This window comes from Lampetra planeri, chromosome 17, assembly GCF_965212315.1.
Source record: "Lampetra planeri chromosome 17, kcLamPlan1.2.h2, whole genome shotgun sequence".
Taxonomy (NCBI): domain Eukaryota; kingdom Metazoa; phylum Chordata; class Hyperoartia; order Petromyzontiformes; family Petromyzontidae; genus Lampetra; species Lampetra planeri.
This window is the reverse complement of record NC_136123.1, coordinates 8,241,322-8,259,790: the sequence shown is the minus strand read 5'-3', so window position 1 is coordinate 8,259,790 and position 18,469 is coordinate 8,241,322. Positions and strand designations below refer to the sequence as shown.

General features: G+C 44.9%; 1 protein-coding gene across 1 annotated transcript in view; it reads left to right on the top strand.

Moving 5' to 3' along the window:
- Positions 1-12,553, top strand: part of LOC144723336 (sodium/hydrogen exchanger 3-like) — a 130,177-nt gene extending 117,624 nt beyond the window's left edge. The window contains exons 15-16 of the mRNA XM_078602041.1: positions 3,295-3,384; positions 9,953-12,553. Coding sequence (XP_078458167.1) covers positions 3,295-3,384; positions 9,953-10,449 — 587 coding nt within the window. The 3' untranslated portion in view covers positions 10,450-12,553. The remainder of the gene's footprint in view (positions 1-3,294; positions 3,385-9,952) is intronic.
- Positions 12,554-18,469: the final 5,916 nt, after the last annotated feature.

Sequence of the window (18,469 nt, the reverse complement as noted above, 5' to 3'; positions counted from 1 at the left end):
AGCAAAGAGCACCGCCGTGCAGTGAAGCGTACATTAACGGCCCTGTCGTATGATGAGCAAGCATGCCGTTGTTATCGCTCAAATCATACATTTAGAGCATACTTGCAACATGTAAATATCTTTCTCTCTCTCTAGATAACCATGACAACGTAGATTTTTCATCAATTAAATGTCGTGCATTCGTTTAATTATAACAAAATATGAATATGGTTGTCATCGTGTCTTATTGCATGGAAGACAGACCCAGGCTGAGACACGCCATGTGGCATTGCTTGCTGTGGCATTATGAATGTAGTGCTAACAGCTGGCGTTTTCATGACGATAATCGGTGTGCTTTTCTTTCCCGTGAAACAATTAACAACTGTCAATGCGATTTTTGCTGGCGTTGCAACGCGGGGCACAAGCCCCTGAAACAAATGCACTCGCTGTATGGAATGGAGTAACGTTGAAGGAGAGGGAATTGCATGTTTTTGAGAAAATTATATTAACCAAAAAAGTATGCATAGGTCAACATTAATGACCATGTTTCAGTACAGTACCCCTCATTAAGATAATACCGAATGTATGATTATCATGCAAGGAGTTTCAAAGTAAGCCCAAAGGTATGTCGTAAATTAATTTAACACAATGTGACTCTCTTTAAGCCCCTAATTTCCAAGGGAGCTTGACGGCCCTTGTATGTGTATGGGGCAATTAAAATTGCGTTTTAATAAGTGTGATATTTTTCTAGCCTGTATTCTTAATGGCTTCTTCAATGAGACACTGCCTTAATTTGGCAACGAATCTCGAGTGCTTTTGGTACCAGAATAGCTATTCTGGATGGGAGGGCACCAAAACAATATTGCTGATGAAAATGGCAGCTAAAAGAGGAAAATCACTTCCAAGAGGATGACCTACGCGGAGCCGGCGATGAGATTGGCTCACGCGCAGGAGTGAGATGGATTGTGGCGTCGGTGTGTCATGTAGGGATAGCGACAGCAAAGAGGGAGGGGGGGGGGGGGCTTCATCCAGCAGTGGATGGATCACGGCTGATGATGGTCAATGAAGTCTGCCTGAAATGGAGGCTCTGATTCTGGTGACGATGGCAGATGGGACGTTCAATTTGTATGTATGCTGCAGCTTGGCTATGTGCGTCAGGGAGGTGCACCAACGGTGACCATTTTATACCAACCATTAATTCACATGCCACGTAAAATAAACACCGCAATATACTGCTTCATTGGCTCGAGACAAGATGAGCAGAAGCGAGGACAAAATTATAAACTCTCTCTCTCTAAATTGGCGCACACGTGTGCGCCGTGTATATTGCATCCATGTACAACGAAGGAAGAAGCAAATAGGCTGCAATGCATACGTATATATTTAGAAAAATAAGAAATGCAGTGGGAGAATGTGTGTACAATTTGCCATGCGTATGTAAGGTGGACACTAATTCATTGCTATCTGCTTCGTAAGTATTCATGTGTGGTGAGTGAAGCAACATTAATGTTGATTATTTTTACGTTTGAAACAATATTAATATTGTTGCATGAAACGATATTATTTTAGTCAGGGTTGATGTTTACTTACCTCTAATTTCGTTAATATGTATTTGCTGTAGCAAAGTGTCCTCTTGGGGGCCATTTTAACAACACATTTAAAATTTACGACTGTAGAACATAAAGACAACTACGCACGTATATTTTCAGAAACATTCAGGTTCTGAAGATGTAAAATGTTGCTGCCCGAGCAGGTAGTTTTTTCAGTACAGTTAGTCCATCAGCAGGTCGCGTATGCGGGTGGGCTAAGAGGTCGTTGTTTTCCCACTTCTTCCACGGCATCTGTCCGGAATGGAAGAGTAGACCAGATGCCCTAGAGGTGGGTCTATCTAGAACTTTCTTTGAGTGAAAAGTCATTCCGCCGGCAGTGGCCAGAGCAAGCAATTGCAGGGCCTGCGCCTTGACCATTTTTTTTGTTCTTCTACGGCCATGCCTTTCACGGCGGTGCTCTTTTTTGCAAAAAAAATTTTCCCTGTGAGCCGTTCTCACATATTGGCTCCTAATTTATGGCCTTTCCAAAGAGCGGCCTTGGAAAACATGAGACGTGTACGGTTAGCTCTGGGAGCCGGAAGGGACAGGTGCGATGGCTCTGAAAGCTGTGAATAAGGGAGATCGGTGGGGTTATTTTGGTCCATTTTGGGACCTTGCATGGTGCGAGTGATACCACCACACTTTTATTACGTTTTTGTGTTTACTTTGCATAACAACATCTACTTTTGCTCTGGATTTTAAACTTTTCTGCCTTTGATATCCGATACTTTTATGTCGCGAATTTCCATGTTTCGGTGCAACGAGGTGCTGATGTCTTTCATATCAGTTTTATTTATTTTTGTAGCAGGAGCGAACACCCTCAGAAATCAATGTGTATCTTTTGAATGGAAGACTTGGTTAACCGTAACTGCAGACAACAGCAGCTTAATAAGATAATTTCGTCATGAGGCCTCCTTTGTCAGTACCAAAATATAATTATAGGGTTTTCCCCTTGTAGATGCTTACCCCGAGCCCTCATTACTTTGATAGTGCGTTGTCTTTGAACTCTGCGCCTTTTGGCGTCATTTGGTCGAACACCGTATGAGACTAGGCTCTCAGGAAAGCTGTCTGGTGTGGACTAATCAGTTTCAAGGACAATGCATAAATGATCAGTGTTGTTTTTGGTTTGCATTTTGTGGTTAATGCAGACATGATTCCTTGCAAAAGGTTTCAGTTTTGTCACCAGAAAAAAGGGGAAAAACCCTATTATTAAGATAATTTTGGGCTGGCAATACGAAAACAAAGCTAGGAAACGCAATTTGACTGAATGGCTGTGAAGCTTGGCACAGCATGCTTTATTTTCGTTGCATTGTGAAAATAAATCTATTTGATAGATAACGTTTGTTTATTTTCTCCCCACCAAATCACTATATAATATATGATTGCAAAGCCAAAATAAAAACCAGTCGATCGTGTGGTTTTCCCAACAACACGATGGTGTTCTCAAGCAAAGGGTTCGTGGCGCCAAATCGTGGCAATTTTTCGACGATTTGACACCAGTGCCCCATTTAATTTTCATCATTTTATGTGCAGGTTAAAAAATTAAAGTTACCCCCTTGTTTTGTCAGATGGCCCGTGAAGGTCTAACACTGGGGAAAGTTTTGCCAATTCACGTGAAGTCGTTTTATCCTGAAACAGTAACACCTTTGCCATCACCCCCCCGTGTTGCAACGAGAATGAAGAGCGGGGTGTGTGTGAGGACCTAATGCATAATCGCTGTCTGTAGCAGTGGACTCGGAAGAGGACTCTGACGAAGATGAAGGGATCACGTTCGTGGCCAAAGGGTGCCACCAAATCCTGAAGGACATCAAAAACGGTGCGTCCACTCTTGACACTGCCGCTGTTTCGTTGTGACAGAACGACGACAACAAAACTGAACATGTAAAACCGTGACCTTAAAAAATATCAAAGTGTATCATATGCGATGTGTCAGGCAATGGTCCCTTCTTCTTTTCTCTACATCTCTGGCCTGTGTGCTGTGAAGAGGGCTATTGGCCAAAACGTCTATTATTATTATATATATATTTTAAAGGCCAGTGTTATTGATGAATGCATTGAGTGTTCATTTGTTATTTGCGCTGGTGTACCACTGCCCATGCAGTATCACCAAGTAATTTGTTCACTGTGACATATTTGTGAGATGGCTCTAACACGTCCTCAAAATCATCATCAGTCATGGTCAATCCACTGCTGGATGCAGGCCTCCCCAAGCCATCGCCACAATCTTACGATGTAATAATCCCACCGAGCACCCGCATCCGAGCTCATGTAATCGTCTCATTCTTTGGCTGCCTTTCTATTAAGAATGTATTTTGTTTTTATTCAAATGAACATCAACATTAGTATTTTTTGTAACCGAGTAGGTAAACAAAACGTGTGAACGATTTTGCAAAGAAGATGTAGAATCAATGCAATTTCTCCACTGTGCTTGCGTATTAACTGAAAGCAGGTGCATTCGAATTTTATTATCGGTGTAATTTTTGCGCATTTTGTATTTTATTTGTGTTTTAATTATTTGCATAAAATGTAAGTTCCCCGGGTGGGGGGGAAACAATGGTTTTATGAATATGATTGCCGATGCAGCAGGGGGCAATAAAAACACTTTAAAATTAAAAGGGCTTGAAAAATCCCTAAAGCGTCTCATTACCTCGAAATATGCTTCGGTGTCCCCGTGTACGGTAAGTAATATACTTCCCAAGTAAATACCGCCCCACTTATGCAATTCATCATGTCATAAAAATGTGAACATTAACTTCGAAAGGCCGTTGTTTAAAATGCACGCCTGTGGATTGAACCACCAATATGTTTCATTTAAGCCGCTGCCCATCAGAGCCACAGTGAGACATTCACCCGGCAAACCTGGAACGTTGGGGCAATCGTTGGTCCAATAGTTCCAATCACATGCCAGCGTTGGCTCCGACGTTGCATGTTCACTGGGTTTGGCGCCCGAGGCAAGGTGTTATCCTCGCCCGCTCCTCCACCCCCTCTCCCCCCACCACCACCCTGCCCCCCCCCCACCACTAAAAATTGTAGCTACCAAACCACCACTCGTTTTTTCCTCTTCAATAACCTGCCCGGACCTTGTTGTATGATCGCACTGTAGTTCATTGTATTACACAAAGTCTGTGCGTGGCACGCTGCATCAATATCCAGAACCCCACTACAAACAGAACTCAGGGGCTTTTCCGTTAAACCAATAATGCAGCTTTAATTCATTCTCAGGTTGCAGCAGTGGCGCAGTGCTTAGCAGACTGCACGGTGACTTAGAATGTTTAGAAACATGCTTTTAGAGTTAGTTGGCTGCTATAAATTTGCGCATGATAAGCCACTTTGTTGGGCTATCGTTTGTGGCCAGGTCGCTTCTAAAAAAGAGATATATGACTTAGTGGGCCTCATCAGGTAGATTAGAATATTTTATAGTTCAGTTCCTGGCTGTGGCTAAGATCTGTGACAAGTATGGTCAAACAAACTCTATGACTCAGATGGCATGGGGAGAGGGCCTTCATCCCGCAGCGGATTGATACAAATCTGGACATTACATTACAATTGGTGCTCTTTCTCACCACCTCGTCTCACAATCACCGTAAATGGACAAGGTGACAACTTTGCTAACATTAAGGACATCTGGTAAATAGCGTAATAAGACTCACCTTCTGTGGGCGGATGTGATTGAAGGAAGCCAGTCGTCCTCAGTAATATCCCAATGTACACTATGGGAACCTCATTTGCCAGTAAAAATATGATAATTGATTTTTTACCCTTCTATCTGGCAACAAAACTGACACCTTTTTACAAGGAGTCATGTTTGCATAGACCGCAATACCTGCAGTCATAAATACAAACAAAAGACATAACTCTGATAATGTGCACTGTCCTTGAAGTTGATTGGTCCACACCCGAGACAGCTTTCCTTAGAGCCTAGTCTCACATGGGTTGGACCAGATGACGCCAAAAGGCACACAACTCAAAGAACAATGCACCATCAGAGTATGAGAGCTCGGGGCAAGCATCTACACTATGGGAACCTCATTTGCCAGTACAAATATAATTGATTTTTTACCCTTCTATCTGGCAACAAAACTGACACCTTTTTACAAGGAGTCATGTTTGCATAGACCGCAATACCTGCAGTCATAAATACAAACAAAAGACATAACTCTGATAATGTGCACTGTCCTTGAAGTTGATTGGTCCACACCCGAGACAGCTTTCCTTAGAGCCTAGTCTCACATGGGTTGGACCAGATGACGCCAAAAGGCGCACAACTCAAAGAACAATGCACCATCAGAGTATGAGAGCTCGGGGCAAGCATCTACACTATGGGAACCTCATTTGCCAGTACAAATATAATTGATTTTTTACCCTTCTATCTGGCAACAAAACTGGCACCTTTTTACAAGGAGTCATGTTTGCATAGACCGCAATACCTGCAGTCATACATACAAACAAAAGACATAACTCTGATAATGTGCACTGTCCTTGAAGTTGATTGGTCCACACCCGAGACAGCTTTCCTTAGAGCCTAGTCTCACATGGGTTGGACCAGATGACGCCAAAAGGCGCACAACTCAAAGAACAATGCACCATCAGAGTATGAGAGCTCGGGGCAAGCATCTACACTATGGGAACCTCATTTGCCAGTAAAAATATGATAATTGTTTTTTTACCCTTCTACCAACATCACTTGGACCAGTGCCGTGATTGTTGCAACCACTCATCTGAAAGTCACACACAGTTGGTTGCAACAAATTCCATTAGTTCAGAGAATGCTTATTTCATATTTATTATATTGTGATCTGTGTAATGGGTTGCCAGACCCACATGCACATTGGCACATTTTCAGATATTGTACAATGCAGCGCATATCGTGCATTTGTGATGGGGGTCTTTGTCAGCTCGATGGTTTTGCAGCAGGTAATTACTTTCCTGTAAATGCATTGTGTTTGCCTTCTGCGCAGTGTAACCAATCATTTTATAACAATCCATTGATGTCTTTTCATGTTATGATAGGCAAAGGATGTACGCGTGGGCATACTGCTCATGATTACGGCTTAGTTCTTGTAAAGCTCGTTTCTTGATGCGTTTTTGTGGCTATATGTATCGACGTTCAAGACCATCGGCTTAACGGCTATCAGACAAATATTATCTAGCTGCTTTTTATTTTAGCAAGAGAGTAGCCTGGACAAATTTCTGACGTTCTAAGTCTCATCAGCAATCAGGTTTGTTAAACATAAGCTTGTTTGGTTATTAGAAGAACGTGCCATCTTAGCCATCTTAGCCACCAGGCTGGTGAACCAAAATATTGTAGTTACGTGGAAACACAGAACAGAGTTCTGCTTACAAATGCCCTTAATCATTAGTCATCACGCAAGTGGCGTTTCTGTGGCAGCGAGGGCGAGATGACCAAACCTACGAACAGACACACTGCATTTATACTATGAGACCTCCTTTACCAGTGGCAAAACCTATTACTATATTTTGCCACTGGTAAAGGAGGTCTCATTGTATAAATGCTTACCCCAAGCTCTCAATACTCTGATAGTGCGCTGTCTTTGAGTTGTACGCCTTTTGGCGTCATCTGGTCCAACACCATCAGAGACTAGGCTCTAAGAAAAGCTGTCTCGGGTGTGGACCAATCAACTTCAAGGACAGTGCATATCATTATCATCATCAGAGTTGTTTCTTTAATTTTGTTTGCATTTTGACTGCTTGTGTTGTGGTTATTGCAAACATGATGCCTTGTATAAAGGTGTCAGTTTTTGTACCAGTTGAAAGGGTAAAAACCTATCACTAGACACACTGCATGCAGCGATGGGGCTCGTGGGGGTGTGCAGGCGGTGCAAACTCCACCGGTGGCACAGGCCGGAGTGGTGCAGGTGCCAGTCGATGAAGTGGGAGTTTGGTTGGGGGGGTAATTTTGGCAAGGAGGGCCATCATTTCATTCCTTGAACTAGGGTGCCTCTGGCTATATGTGTGCCGTTATTGCAAACACGCTGGACGCAGCACGGTAGCGGCCAAGACAGTTTAAATTAATGCGTTTATATAGAGGCTAAAGCTATGTGGAATGGCAGTTAAATTTACGATCATCCGCAGCCGCCTAATGTATCTGTCGGGCGATCCCTCCCATTAAACACATTGAGAATGCAGTGTGTGTGAGAGACTGCGTAAGTGCAGAGCCTAATTTGTTTTGTTAGGAGGTGAACAATTGCATGGAGAGCCATGCCCCTTTCCAGCTTTGAACAATGCCAGTATCGAGACAACGAGATAACAATGTGTAGTTTTAGCGGTGGCATTGTTGCACAAGCACAGTTAACGAAACAAACTGAATACGTCCGTAAATGGCACTGCATTAAAATAAATAACTGTATTTTTGGCGACTTTTTGGGCAGCGGAATTTTTTTTATAGCACATGGCTATGAAGGAGGACCATTACTCGATATTTTTGTTAATTACTTTTTTTTTCTTTAAAGGCAGTATTACGGAGGTATATCTTATGCTGTCATTATGTAATCAAATTGATGCCTGTGTTTCCACGTTAAAAAGTGGAATTTTATAGTGCAAAGCATGACATTTGCACATCCATAATGTGTCATTACCTAATGTGTATGTTTTTGTTTCAGTTATAATTCACGTAAATATTACTGCCATTGGAATGGTGGCAATGTGGTTAATGCACCGCTACATGAGCCAGGAAACATTAAGTGTGATTCCCTGCCACGGCTAACACCAGTGCCATCGGGTGGTGCCTGATGTCTGAAGTGGTACTTAGCACTTCACCAACCCGCAGTGACCAACGTGATGAAGTATGGTCAAACAACGACCCATAACCAAACAATCACCACGTGGGAGGAGGTCTTCCTCTGGCAGCAGATTGGCCAACTGCTGTAAATGGGATATCAGGATCTGTGTGTATGTGCAGCATTTTGAGATCTTTAATGAAAGGCTTCTCATACATAGGGTTATCATACTATTTTAGAAAAAAAGTTTTGCTGGCTGGCTTCATACCTGGCTGCCTGGCTGGCCATGTGGGCGGGACGGACGGGACGGACTGTCAGACGGTCCAACGGATGTGCAGGCTGCTATATTAAGAAAAGCTTTCGCTGGATGGCTAGAGGGATGGACGGTCATGTTCAAGATAGAAATAGGTTGCTAGTTATTCTTTAAAAAAAATATTAACTGGGCTGTGTCATGTGAACCCTGAACGGGAAAAATTCCAAACGATTAACAACGAAATCGTACGTACTTGGGAAATTTCAATCTTTGTAACCCTGCAATGTTTCAACAGTAGAAGCAGACCCCTATTATTTTCAGATTCAGCTTCGTGTCATTTTTTTATTTGCTGCCAAAAAAGAGGAAATAAAATGCCGGTTTTCTGCATCCTCTCTCAATGTGCCATTGGCCTTAAAGGAGGTGTGCTCTAAGCAGCTATCCAGTAATCATTTTTGCAAGGGTATGAGACAGCCTTATAACATTCAAGACATTTACAACAAAAGGTTAAGGCATTTTTGAAAACGCGAGAGTGCATTTAAAACATGCAATTTCACATTTTCAGTACAACGCCCTGCATGAATTATGTTGCAAATGGATAACGCCGACGTTTTAGCAAAACTTAATCTAAATGCATCAGAGATGGAGTCGTGAGATTAGTTCATGTGTGGGAGAGAGATGGATTATGGCTTCCATTGCAGGACTGAGGGATGCAAAACACATGTGGAGGCCCTTCATCCAGCAGTGGATAGATTTTGGCTTATGACGACGATCCAATTTCTGAGCAATAGACCTCCAACCAATCTTTTTCCAAGTATTACCTAATTAGAATTCTCAAGTGTAAATACCGCGCCGTAATATTGTCATGATATTAACGATGCTGAAATAGTATTATTATTTCGTTGAATTAGCATTTACGAATCCATTTGAATACTACTATGGTAGTATTCATGCAAGGCATGAGTTTCCATAGTTTTTCTTTACAAAAAGTCAAAACAAAGTGGCTGCTTGCATAATTTTTGGCAGATTTCCATGAGAGTAATGCGCGAGAAAATACTAAGATTCTCAGGGCAGATTTCACAGTGCATTTATCAAGACAACCAAGAGAGTTATGTGCGGTTATATTTTCTCGATAACAGTAAGTATTGAAACATAAGCGTCTATAGGATGCTTGCTTAAATGCCACAGGAAACCAAACTGCTCAGTTTTCCAAGTCTTTTCTCAACCATTCCGATGCCATGCTCCAGTCTAGCCGAGGGCACCCCCAGTTCCAGCTGCCCCCGCGCAGCGCGAGGCGCACTCGGACGCCGTGGCGGTAGTCACACGCTCGGGCATTGCGACGCGGCCGTGCCTCGACCCACGCGACTCACCACGTCGGCACGATGCACCCTGCCCAGGTTCGGTGCCGATGGCCAGCAGCCCCCGGGAGCAGCCGCCCTCTCCGCCGACGCTGTTCGAGCGGGAGCCGCCCTGGCGAGCGCCGGCCCCTCACGGGCAGCTCTCGCCCACGGCCGAAGCCGCCGTGGCCGCCGTGGTGTCGGAGAGCGCCGGCAAGACGGTGCCCACCTGGCACCAGAGCTTCTCGTCCTCCATCGAGAGCCTCAACGGCGCCAAGCCGCCGCCGCCGCCGCTAGCCGTCGGCCCTCGCCCAGAACCACGGGCGGTGCCGGCGCGTTCCAACGGCGACCCCGAGGACGAGGAGGGCGACGGCGCCGTGGAGCGGCAGGAGCGGCAGCCGCTGATGGCGCCGGAGGGCTGCCAGGCGCAGCGAGCGGCGAGCGCGCACCAGTGGCGCTGCCGCCGCTCGCCGAGGACACGACGGGGGGCCCTCCCGGTGGTGCCGGCCGCGGCGCCGGCGGACAAGGCCGGCGGTGAGCACGAGACGGTGCTGTGATCGACGCCGCGGAGCCGACGGGAGACGCTGGCGCCCGTGGGCTCCCCGCGGGAGTCGGGCGCAGGCAGCGTGTTTGCGGTTTCACGTTTGCGGCGATTTTGGTTAATGGGCAACGTCGTGTAGAAGAGGGGTGGATTGAAAGCGCCGTGCAGTCGAGTTTTGTTGGTTTTATTATTGACATCTAGCAGAGTTTGCAGACTGAGTTATTAATTGCAGGAGCACAATGATAATTAATGTGTTGGGTTGCATTCGAATCTGTCAAAATATATGTATGCAAAATTACTTTGTCACTGTAGTAATACTTACGACACATTTATATTCAAATCAAGATTGTAGTAATACTAATAATAACGTACATTGCTCTATCTGCTCCTGGATCAAATCTCCCCGTGCCATTTTAGTCATTGAGGTTGTCTGATCATACTTCGCCACGCTGGTTTGGTGATGATGGGAGGACAGGAGCAGTACATATACATATCACTCACCACTGATGTTAACCGTGGCCGGGAGTCAAACTCAGGTCACGAGGCTTATAGTATAGTCTGCTGTCCTCTTTATTTATAATACACGCACACACATAATAAACACACACATACGCGTTTGTTTATATGAATGCAGTAAACATGAACGCAGCATATGTTTTGCATCTGTATGCTATATATTCTGAATGCTCATAATGTATATATGTGTTTTAAAGAAAACGTATTTTGAAAAGGTTTCAGCCAATATGGTTATTACGTGATGCTTTTTCGACTATTACTTTAAAAGTAACTAGAGTTAAGGTTAACATTTACGTTTAGACAGTACCGTGCACAATGTATCACCTTTGAATGTACATTGTATTTGCTTTACGATAAATCCTGGCACCCTGTCGGTTCTCTTAACATAGTGCCTTAGCAATACACTTACAATGTGACTCGTTACAATAGTGTCAGATCGTGAACTGCTCACTCGGCAATTGTCGTTTGTAGAATGCGCCGTGTGATGTTGGAGGTTCGGATGTTAACTGCGGGAATGGTCCGTTGATATCCGGTGACTCATATTCTTTGGGTCTTTCGGTAAAGTCACGTAGATTGGTTCAAAGAAAATAACAAAAAACGAAAAAAATGACGACGGCTTTCGTTGCGATCGAAACGTCGTAGTTTTTTATTTTTTTATTTTATTTTCTTTGAACCTATCTACGTGACTTTACCGAAAGACCCAAAGAATATGAATTCTTGTCGTCACGAAAGCTTTACGTCAAGATTTATCCGGTGACTCGTTCAACACGCTCTGAAGGTTTTTAAATTGTGGCTTTGGTAAATGCACACATTGTGAAACTCCGCGATGGTAAATCTGTATTTTATTAAAATCCCTTTTGAGTTTTTTTTCTTCCACATTCATCAATTGGCAGACGAAATAAACTAAGCGACGTACATTGGCATCCAGCCTGCCACAGCGTTCTGAAATATCTTATTGCACGCATTCGCTGTGCGTAACACTTTTTTTTGAATAATAAAGGGTTTTGGGTTAGATCGCGTAAGTATAAATGTGTCGTAACCCTCCACCACCCGACACAGCCAGCAAGGTTTGTTGCGTAAACAAAACGCGCCAATTAGTTACTACTTCAGCCCACCGGTGTGTTGGAGAGTAAATCCACAACATTTACAATTTGAGTAGTACGACGTTTCGCTGGTAATTACATCCAGCATCATCGGGCGATTTGCCAGAATCGTGAAGCAATAACTTACGGAACTCGATGGTTGTAGCTGACTGGGTATGGATGTTGAACTTTTTTCGCACGGCCCGTAGCCATCCGTGCTAATTCGGTGGTGCGGGTAAGAGCATATGTCAAACTAAAACCTCGGGTTTTGTTTCTGGCCAAGAAACAGCAACATTTATCTCAATCAATTTGTGAGTCAATTTCAAAACAAAGAGTTAGCCGCTACCTAAACACGAGCACATGCAACATGGCACCACACACACACACATTGCAGCTCTATACCGCAATACGTTATCATTTAGAATAAAACCTCGGTGTGGTTGTGAAAATCGTTGTAACGGAATTGTCGGGACAAGTGGGAGGTTGCTGACAGACGTAAAATAAAGTGAATGGCAAACGCAACGTCTGCTGCTGTTGTGGTCGTGCTAGAAACGAGAAAGCCACTGCCAGACTTGCCCATGTCTAATGACCGCTCGTCCCCATCATCCATTCCCGGCTCCGTTGAAAAAAGAAGAAAAAAAAACGACGATGACGACGACGCGTCATGCTGCGAAGCTGTACGGCACTCACAAGGTGAAAAGTCGACAGCACTCGGACAGGATGTCTGTACATCTATCATGTCCACTATTACAGCATTACAGTTAGGCAGCAGTTTGAGATAGGTCATTCTTTCATTCATTTGGTGCCCGTCATGCCAACTGAGAGAGATCAATGACGACCGTTAAGGTCATTAACAACAACAACCGCAATTCGCCACTAAGTGGCGGTGGCGTCACCACGACGCTTGTGCCAGGCCATGTGCACCTTGAGGCCACGTGAAGTGTCGAATGCCCGCTGGCAGGAGGTCACGGGGCAGACCCAGGTGCCACAGGTCGACTGACTGAGACGACTGGCTGATACACCACCTGTGCCCCCTACTGTGCCAACTTGCTGTGCTTTAGCTACCCGGCGCTCCACTCGTTGTTGTGAGCGTCGCTCCTCTGCCCGCCGTTGTTGTTGGAGGGCTAAGGTCATTAAAACCACACACACACACGCACTGGGCAGCAGTATAAGCGTTATCATGCGAGTCTCTTCCCTCTATACATCCACATTTCTGCCAATGCGTCGGTGATGCACATCGCATCGAGATTTGAGAAAGGCCAAGGGGTTCAGCCTCACCTCGGTAGCGATTGTTTGGAATTTTTCTGTTAAGTGCTTTTGAAAATCACTCAAGCTTTTGAGTAAAAAAAGGAATATATAATTTTGGCAAATATTCCAACCACGCAGTTCGCTGATTAGATATTTGTTTTTTTCTGCGCGATATGAACCTCATGGCGGCACCCCGGGGTCCCGAATAAAAGTAAAAATCATATTTAATTATTTTTTTTGGCAACGCCGTCCCACCGCACACATAAACACCGAGACCAGCTACCTGGCGCGGATCATTCTGTTGTCGTCCAAGCGCAGCGAGGACGAATGCGCAGAAGAAACACAACTTTGATTAGCGCATCGTCTAGAGCTCGTCGAGAGGAATAGATCGCCGTATCGTTCGCCTTCAACAGACATTAAAATGACGTCGCAACGCAGTGTATGTGAAAGCCGGGGGCTTATGGGACCCCGGGGTCCTGCCATAAGATTCATATATTGAGGGTCTCCCTTTATTATACAAGTATTTTTTTGCGTGTGTGAAAAATTACTTGTTTTTGCAAGATGAGCATTGGCAAAATAGGTTTACAAAAAGTTTGTTGTAGCTTGCTGACTCAACAAAACACATTTGGGTCACGGTTATGAGTGACTTATTTTTAAATTCGCCTTGCTGTGGGCGGGTTATGTTCTCAGAAAAGTGAAATGCTCTTAAACTCTGAAAGGCACCCTAAACCCGATACAGCACTTTGGGTGAGACAACGTAAATGATCTGGCCAAATTTTTGTTGCGTTACCCTCCACTACCCAAACGTAGCCGCGTAACAAGCGATTAACAACACGTTGGTTGCTTTCAGCTCACCCGGCAAGTTGACAAAGAATCTCAAGCACATTAATAAATTATGTGAGCAGTTCTTCAACTTACCGGTGAGCGGAAACAATAATAGCTGGCGCGTTAAATGCTTTTTAAAAACAAAGAAATATTTATTTGGGCACGTCTCGTGTTAGAGGGTAATGCGGAAAATAAATTGTCCATAGAATAACCTGTGGCCTAACCCAGAAATCAAGTATAAATCGTGATATTGGCGGCGAAAACCCACGTGGTAAGTACTTTCTAGTGCACATGTTGAAGCTGTTCTGGCAGTTGTAACTCTTAGCAACAACTATGGACCACTCATTACATACAGAGAGAGAGCAGCATCTCTAATTCCTCTATCGGGTTTTAAATCTATTATTGCGCTACTTGGACCTGCAATTACTTGTGAAATGGGTGATGTGTAGTCTCCGCTTGTTTGGAAGGCTCATTCAACCCACGCATCCTTTACATTCTACCCAGCCTGCACGTTTATTTCACATATTCAGAGCTACTCTTTGTTCCAATTCACTCTGCATTTCCAATTATAAACTAACAAGCTCTCTCCCTGAAAATTCGTAATTGGCAGCAATTGTAGAATACAGTAATATGTTAACACAGCTGGAGTTGCCTTTATTTATCTCTCTATTGCCATCAGAACATTCTTTCGGAAGGCGTTTGGAACAACGTACTGACAACGATCTCTGATCAGAGCTTCTTTAGACTCATAGAGTGGTCTCTTGTGGTTGGGTCTTTTGGCAACGGACTGGCAGGTCAAGTATATGACCGCGTGGTCTTGACTGACAGATCGGGCTGCTGTCAGCAACATTATGTTAACAGACAATTCCACAAATATATTTTGTATCTTCGAAAATGCAAGAATGAGTTATAGCAACGATTAGGAAAGCGCTTTGGCAAGTTCCTCAGGCAGGCTAACGTTGATTTTTCGAGTGAGCCAGATGTGTGGAGATGTACCCCTAAAACTATACAAGGCAGGCAACATCAACAGCCGCCATTCACCACTAAGTGGCAGTGACGTAACCACGGTGATTGTGCCAGGCTCAGTGCACTTTGAGGCTACGTGAAGTGTCAAAGGCTTGCTGGCAGGTCATCGGACAGACGCAAGTGCCATGGGTCAACTGACTAAGATGATTAATAATATAGGTTTTTGGGTCAGATCGCGTTATTTATAAATGTGTCGTAACCCTCTATTTAAGACCGGAAGCAACAGGAGAGCTTCACCATTCTTGCCCGATGAAGCTGATTATCAGCGAAACGTCGTACTCAAATTTTTAAATGCTGTTGATTCTTTCTTCAACACACCGGTGGGCTAAAGAAGTGAATTATTTTGTCCTTTGAAAAACGTGACACATTTTGTACTGTTTGGCCGTGTCGGATGGTGGAGGGTGACGACACATTTATAAATAACGCGATCTGACCCAACAACCTATATTATGAATAAGCCTACTCCGTGTTAAACTGACTAAGATGACTGGCAGATGCGCCACCTGTGCTCCCCACTGTGACACCTTTGTTGCGTTTTCGTCGCCCGGCGCTGCGCTCTTTGTTGTGAGCGTCGCTCCTTGACAATGTGGGCACACACACACACACTGCTTTCTTTTGTCGTGGGGACCGTGTGGAACGGGACAAAACCAAGGTGTGAGGTTTAAACACTCGGGGTCAGTGCCTTGCTCCGGTGCATGTGTAGTGGGTTTGAATTAGGTGCACACACACACACAGCTTGGAGGCAACACTATTTATTAAAACGGTAAGTAATATAACACTGTACATGAGGTGGTGACCACCTTCCTCAACTCACTAACACTCTGGGACACTACACAGAGTGGACCAGGCAGGCAATGGGCTGCCTGGTCCAGGACGACGACCCGGGACTTGAGGACCGATGATGTCGTCTTCACTTCGGAGTTCAACAGCCCCGCTCTGCGTTCACACCACGCTTATATCCGCTCCGGCGTGGCCTGGGCGGCCCTCCCCCACCTCTGGGAAGGTCCGGGTCCCTCCACCACGTGACCCCCCCAGGCACCCCCTTGGGGCCGCCAGCCCTAGTACGGGCCAACACAGTAGTGACGTCCTATGTCACTACACATACATTCGCAACACGATGCCTCTACGGTTGGCACATCATGAAGATAATTATAATCGCACATCCCAGTGTGGCTCCACAAACAAAATGCGCAAGATGAATTGCCACATCAACTTCTGTATGGATGCTATTTTTATTCCCGTTGTACATGTTGTGCTGAAAGAGTTGGTAATTTATTCCAATGGAAATATTTGAAGCTAAATCCATGCCCATTGACATATTACATACGCACTGGGCATTAACCAATATAGGGTCAGGTGGTTTAGGTGTTGCATAAAAAAGGGGCCCCATGTGACAAAGTGCACCTGGATGGATCTGTATCGTCTGTAAGATCAAAATGTTATATCTAATTTCGCGAGACCATAACCAATTTGCGTAGTTGAGCTACGAAATACACGTGAATATGGGGCTCCTTTGTTGATAATAATTTGTAGGGCAGTTGCAGCGACTGGGCAAAAGCTGTGGTGGAAGGTGTGGGATGTCTTTAATAGAGAGATTTGGGTGGGACATTTTTTTAGGACTCGAAAAGGGGATTTGGTGGAGGACGAGTGGAATAAGGATGAGCGGAACGGTTTTGATTTAAGCTCGTATCCGTTACCTTCAAGCGGCGGATGTCTCGAGATATGCTTACCCTTAGGCTGGTTTGTGCGAGCGGTTCTGCTGAAATGCACATATGCTGCTCGTGAGCCGCTTTTGTGGAGGGAGGCAAGGGGTGCTCCCGAGGACACGTCTCGCATTCACTGTAGGTGCGAAACGGGCTCAAGGCAGACGCTTGCTTGCAAGGTTGCTCCAAAGCGCGTGTCGTAAAGCAATTGCAATCAGTTTCAAACAGACCGCAAAGGTAACCGGCTCCAGTCTTTTGATAGTTGACAATTTGCGCTCCAACGCAGGAAACATACTCACCGGCACGCTCGAGTGGACTGCTTAGTTTGTACTCAAAGATTTTTCTGGAAGATTTCACTCCGCTTGTGCCCTCTGCATATTGAATGCAGCGTCCGCGAAAGTGTGTGCGATCCTTGCGCGCAGAGACATTGCAGCAACTGCAACTTTATTCGTGAGCTGTTCTCAAAGACGACCCTATAAACGAGTCTTACTTGAGGGAATGTTTTTCAATTTTGTGTGGTTTTTAGTAGAGTGTTCAAATAACTGTGTTTCTCAAGCCGTCGGTATTTCGTGAAAATTATTTGAAATTATTAGTCGTTTAATTTGTTTGAATTAAAGTGGCAAAGTAAATAAAAAATGCCCGCGTAACAAATACATACATTTTTACTCATTAACTCGGGGCATTTTCTGCCATTCTACGCTTGTACAAGACATGTCAGAATGTGAACGCAACGTTTGTTAAAGAGACAGTTGCTTGATTGCTTTATTCGCCGAATAGTTTATTGAGCACAACGCACATGAAAGGGAGCGTTAAGTTAAGCGCGCAGGTTGAGCGAGCAGGTTGAGCGAGCGGTGTCTGGAACATTGATTAGTCGACAATTACCGGTGTCACTTCGCGCGCCAGGTTGCAACGTGTGGCCGCGAGTGGAACGAGCATTGTGGTTCCCCCACCAGGGCTCTGTGAATCAGAGCTTGGGTTGCTCTCAAGCACGGCCCTCGGAGCCGCGTTGTGGCCTCTTAAATTGCTTTAAACAGCCCTGAAGCACGGCCACCCCCTAATCACGACTCTGCCGCCGTACACAGAGAGTCATCGAGTCCCACGCGTTCATCACGTCTCGCGAGGTGCCGCACGTTTCACACACGCCGCGGGAAATCGGTAACTTTCAAGGAGGCAACATTAGCGATCTCCCTACTCCCCCCCCACTCTTTCCCGCACCTCCGATTAGCATGGTTGGCTACGTACGGTGCGAAAGAAGTTCAACATATTGGCGCAGTGGTGGTGGTGGGAGTGAGTTGTGTTTCCACTCCCTTACCTCCGCACACGAGGGATATACTCTTTGGTTCTTTCGGTAAAGTCACGTAGAAAGAAAATAAATTAAGTAATATAATACGACGTTTCGATTGCAATACAAGCAACCGTCATCAGGTAAGAATGAATGAGAAAACAAAAGAATGAATGAGATGTTGGCTATCAACAACAAGGCAACTCCTATGACTAATTGGGCATGGGACGCAAGCGTAGGATTGATCACCCTGTCGCTGGCCGCCTTTGGGGAGGGTGTATAGTATGAAAGGCCGAAACACCCTAGGAACTAAAGGTACACTACTGACGATGCGCTCCCCAAATTTCACCAGGC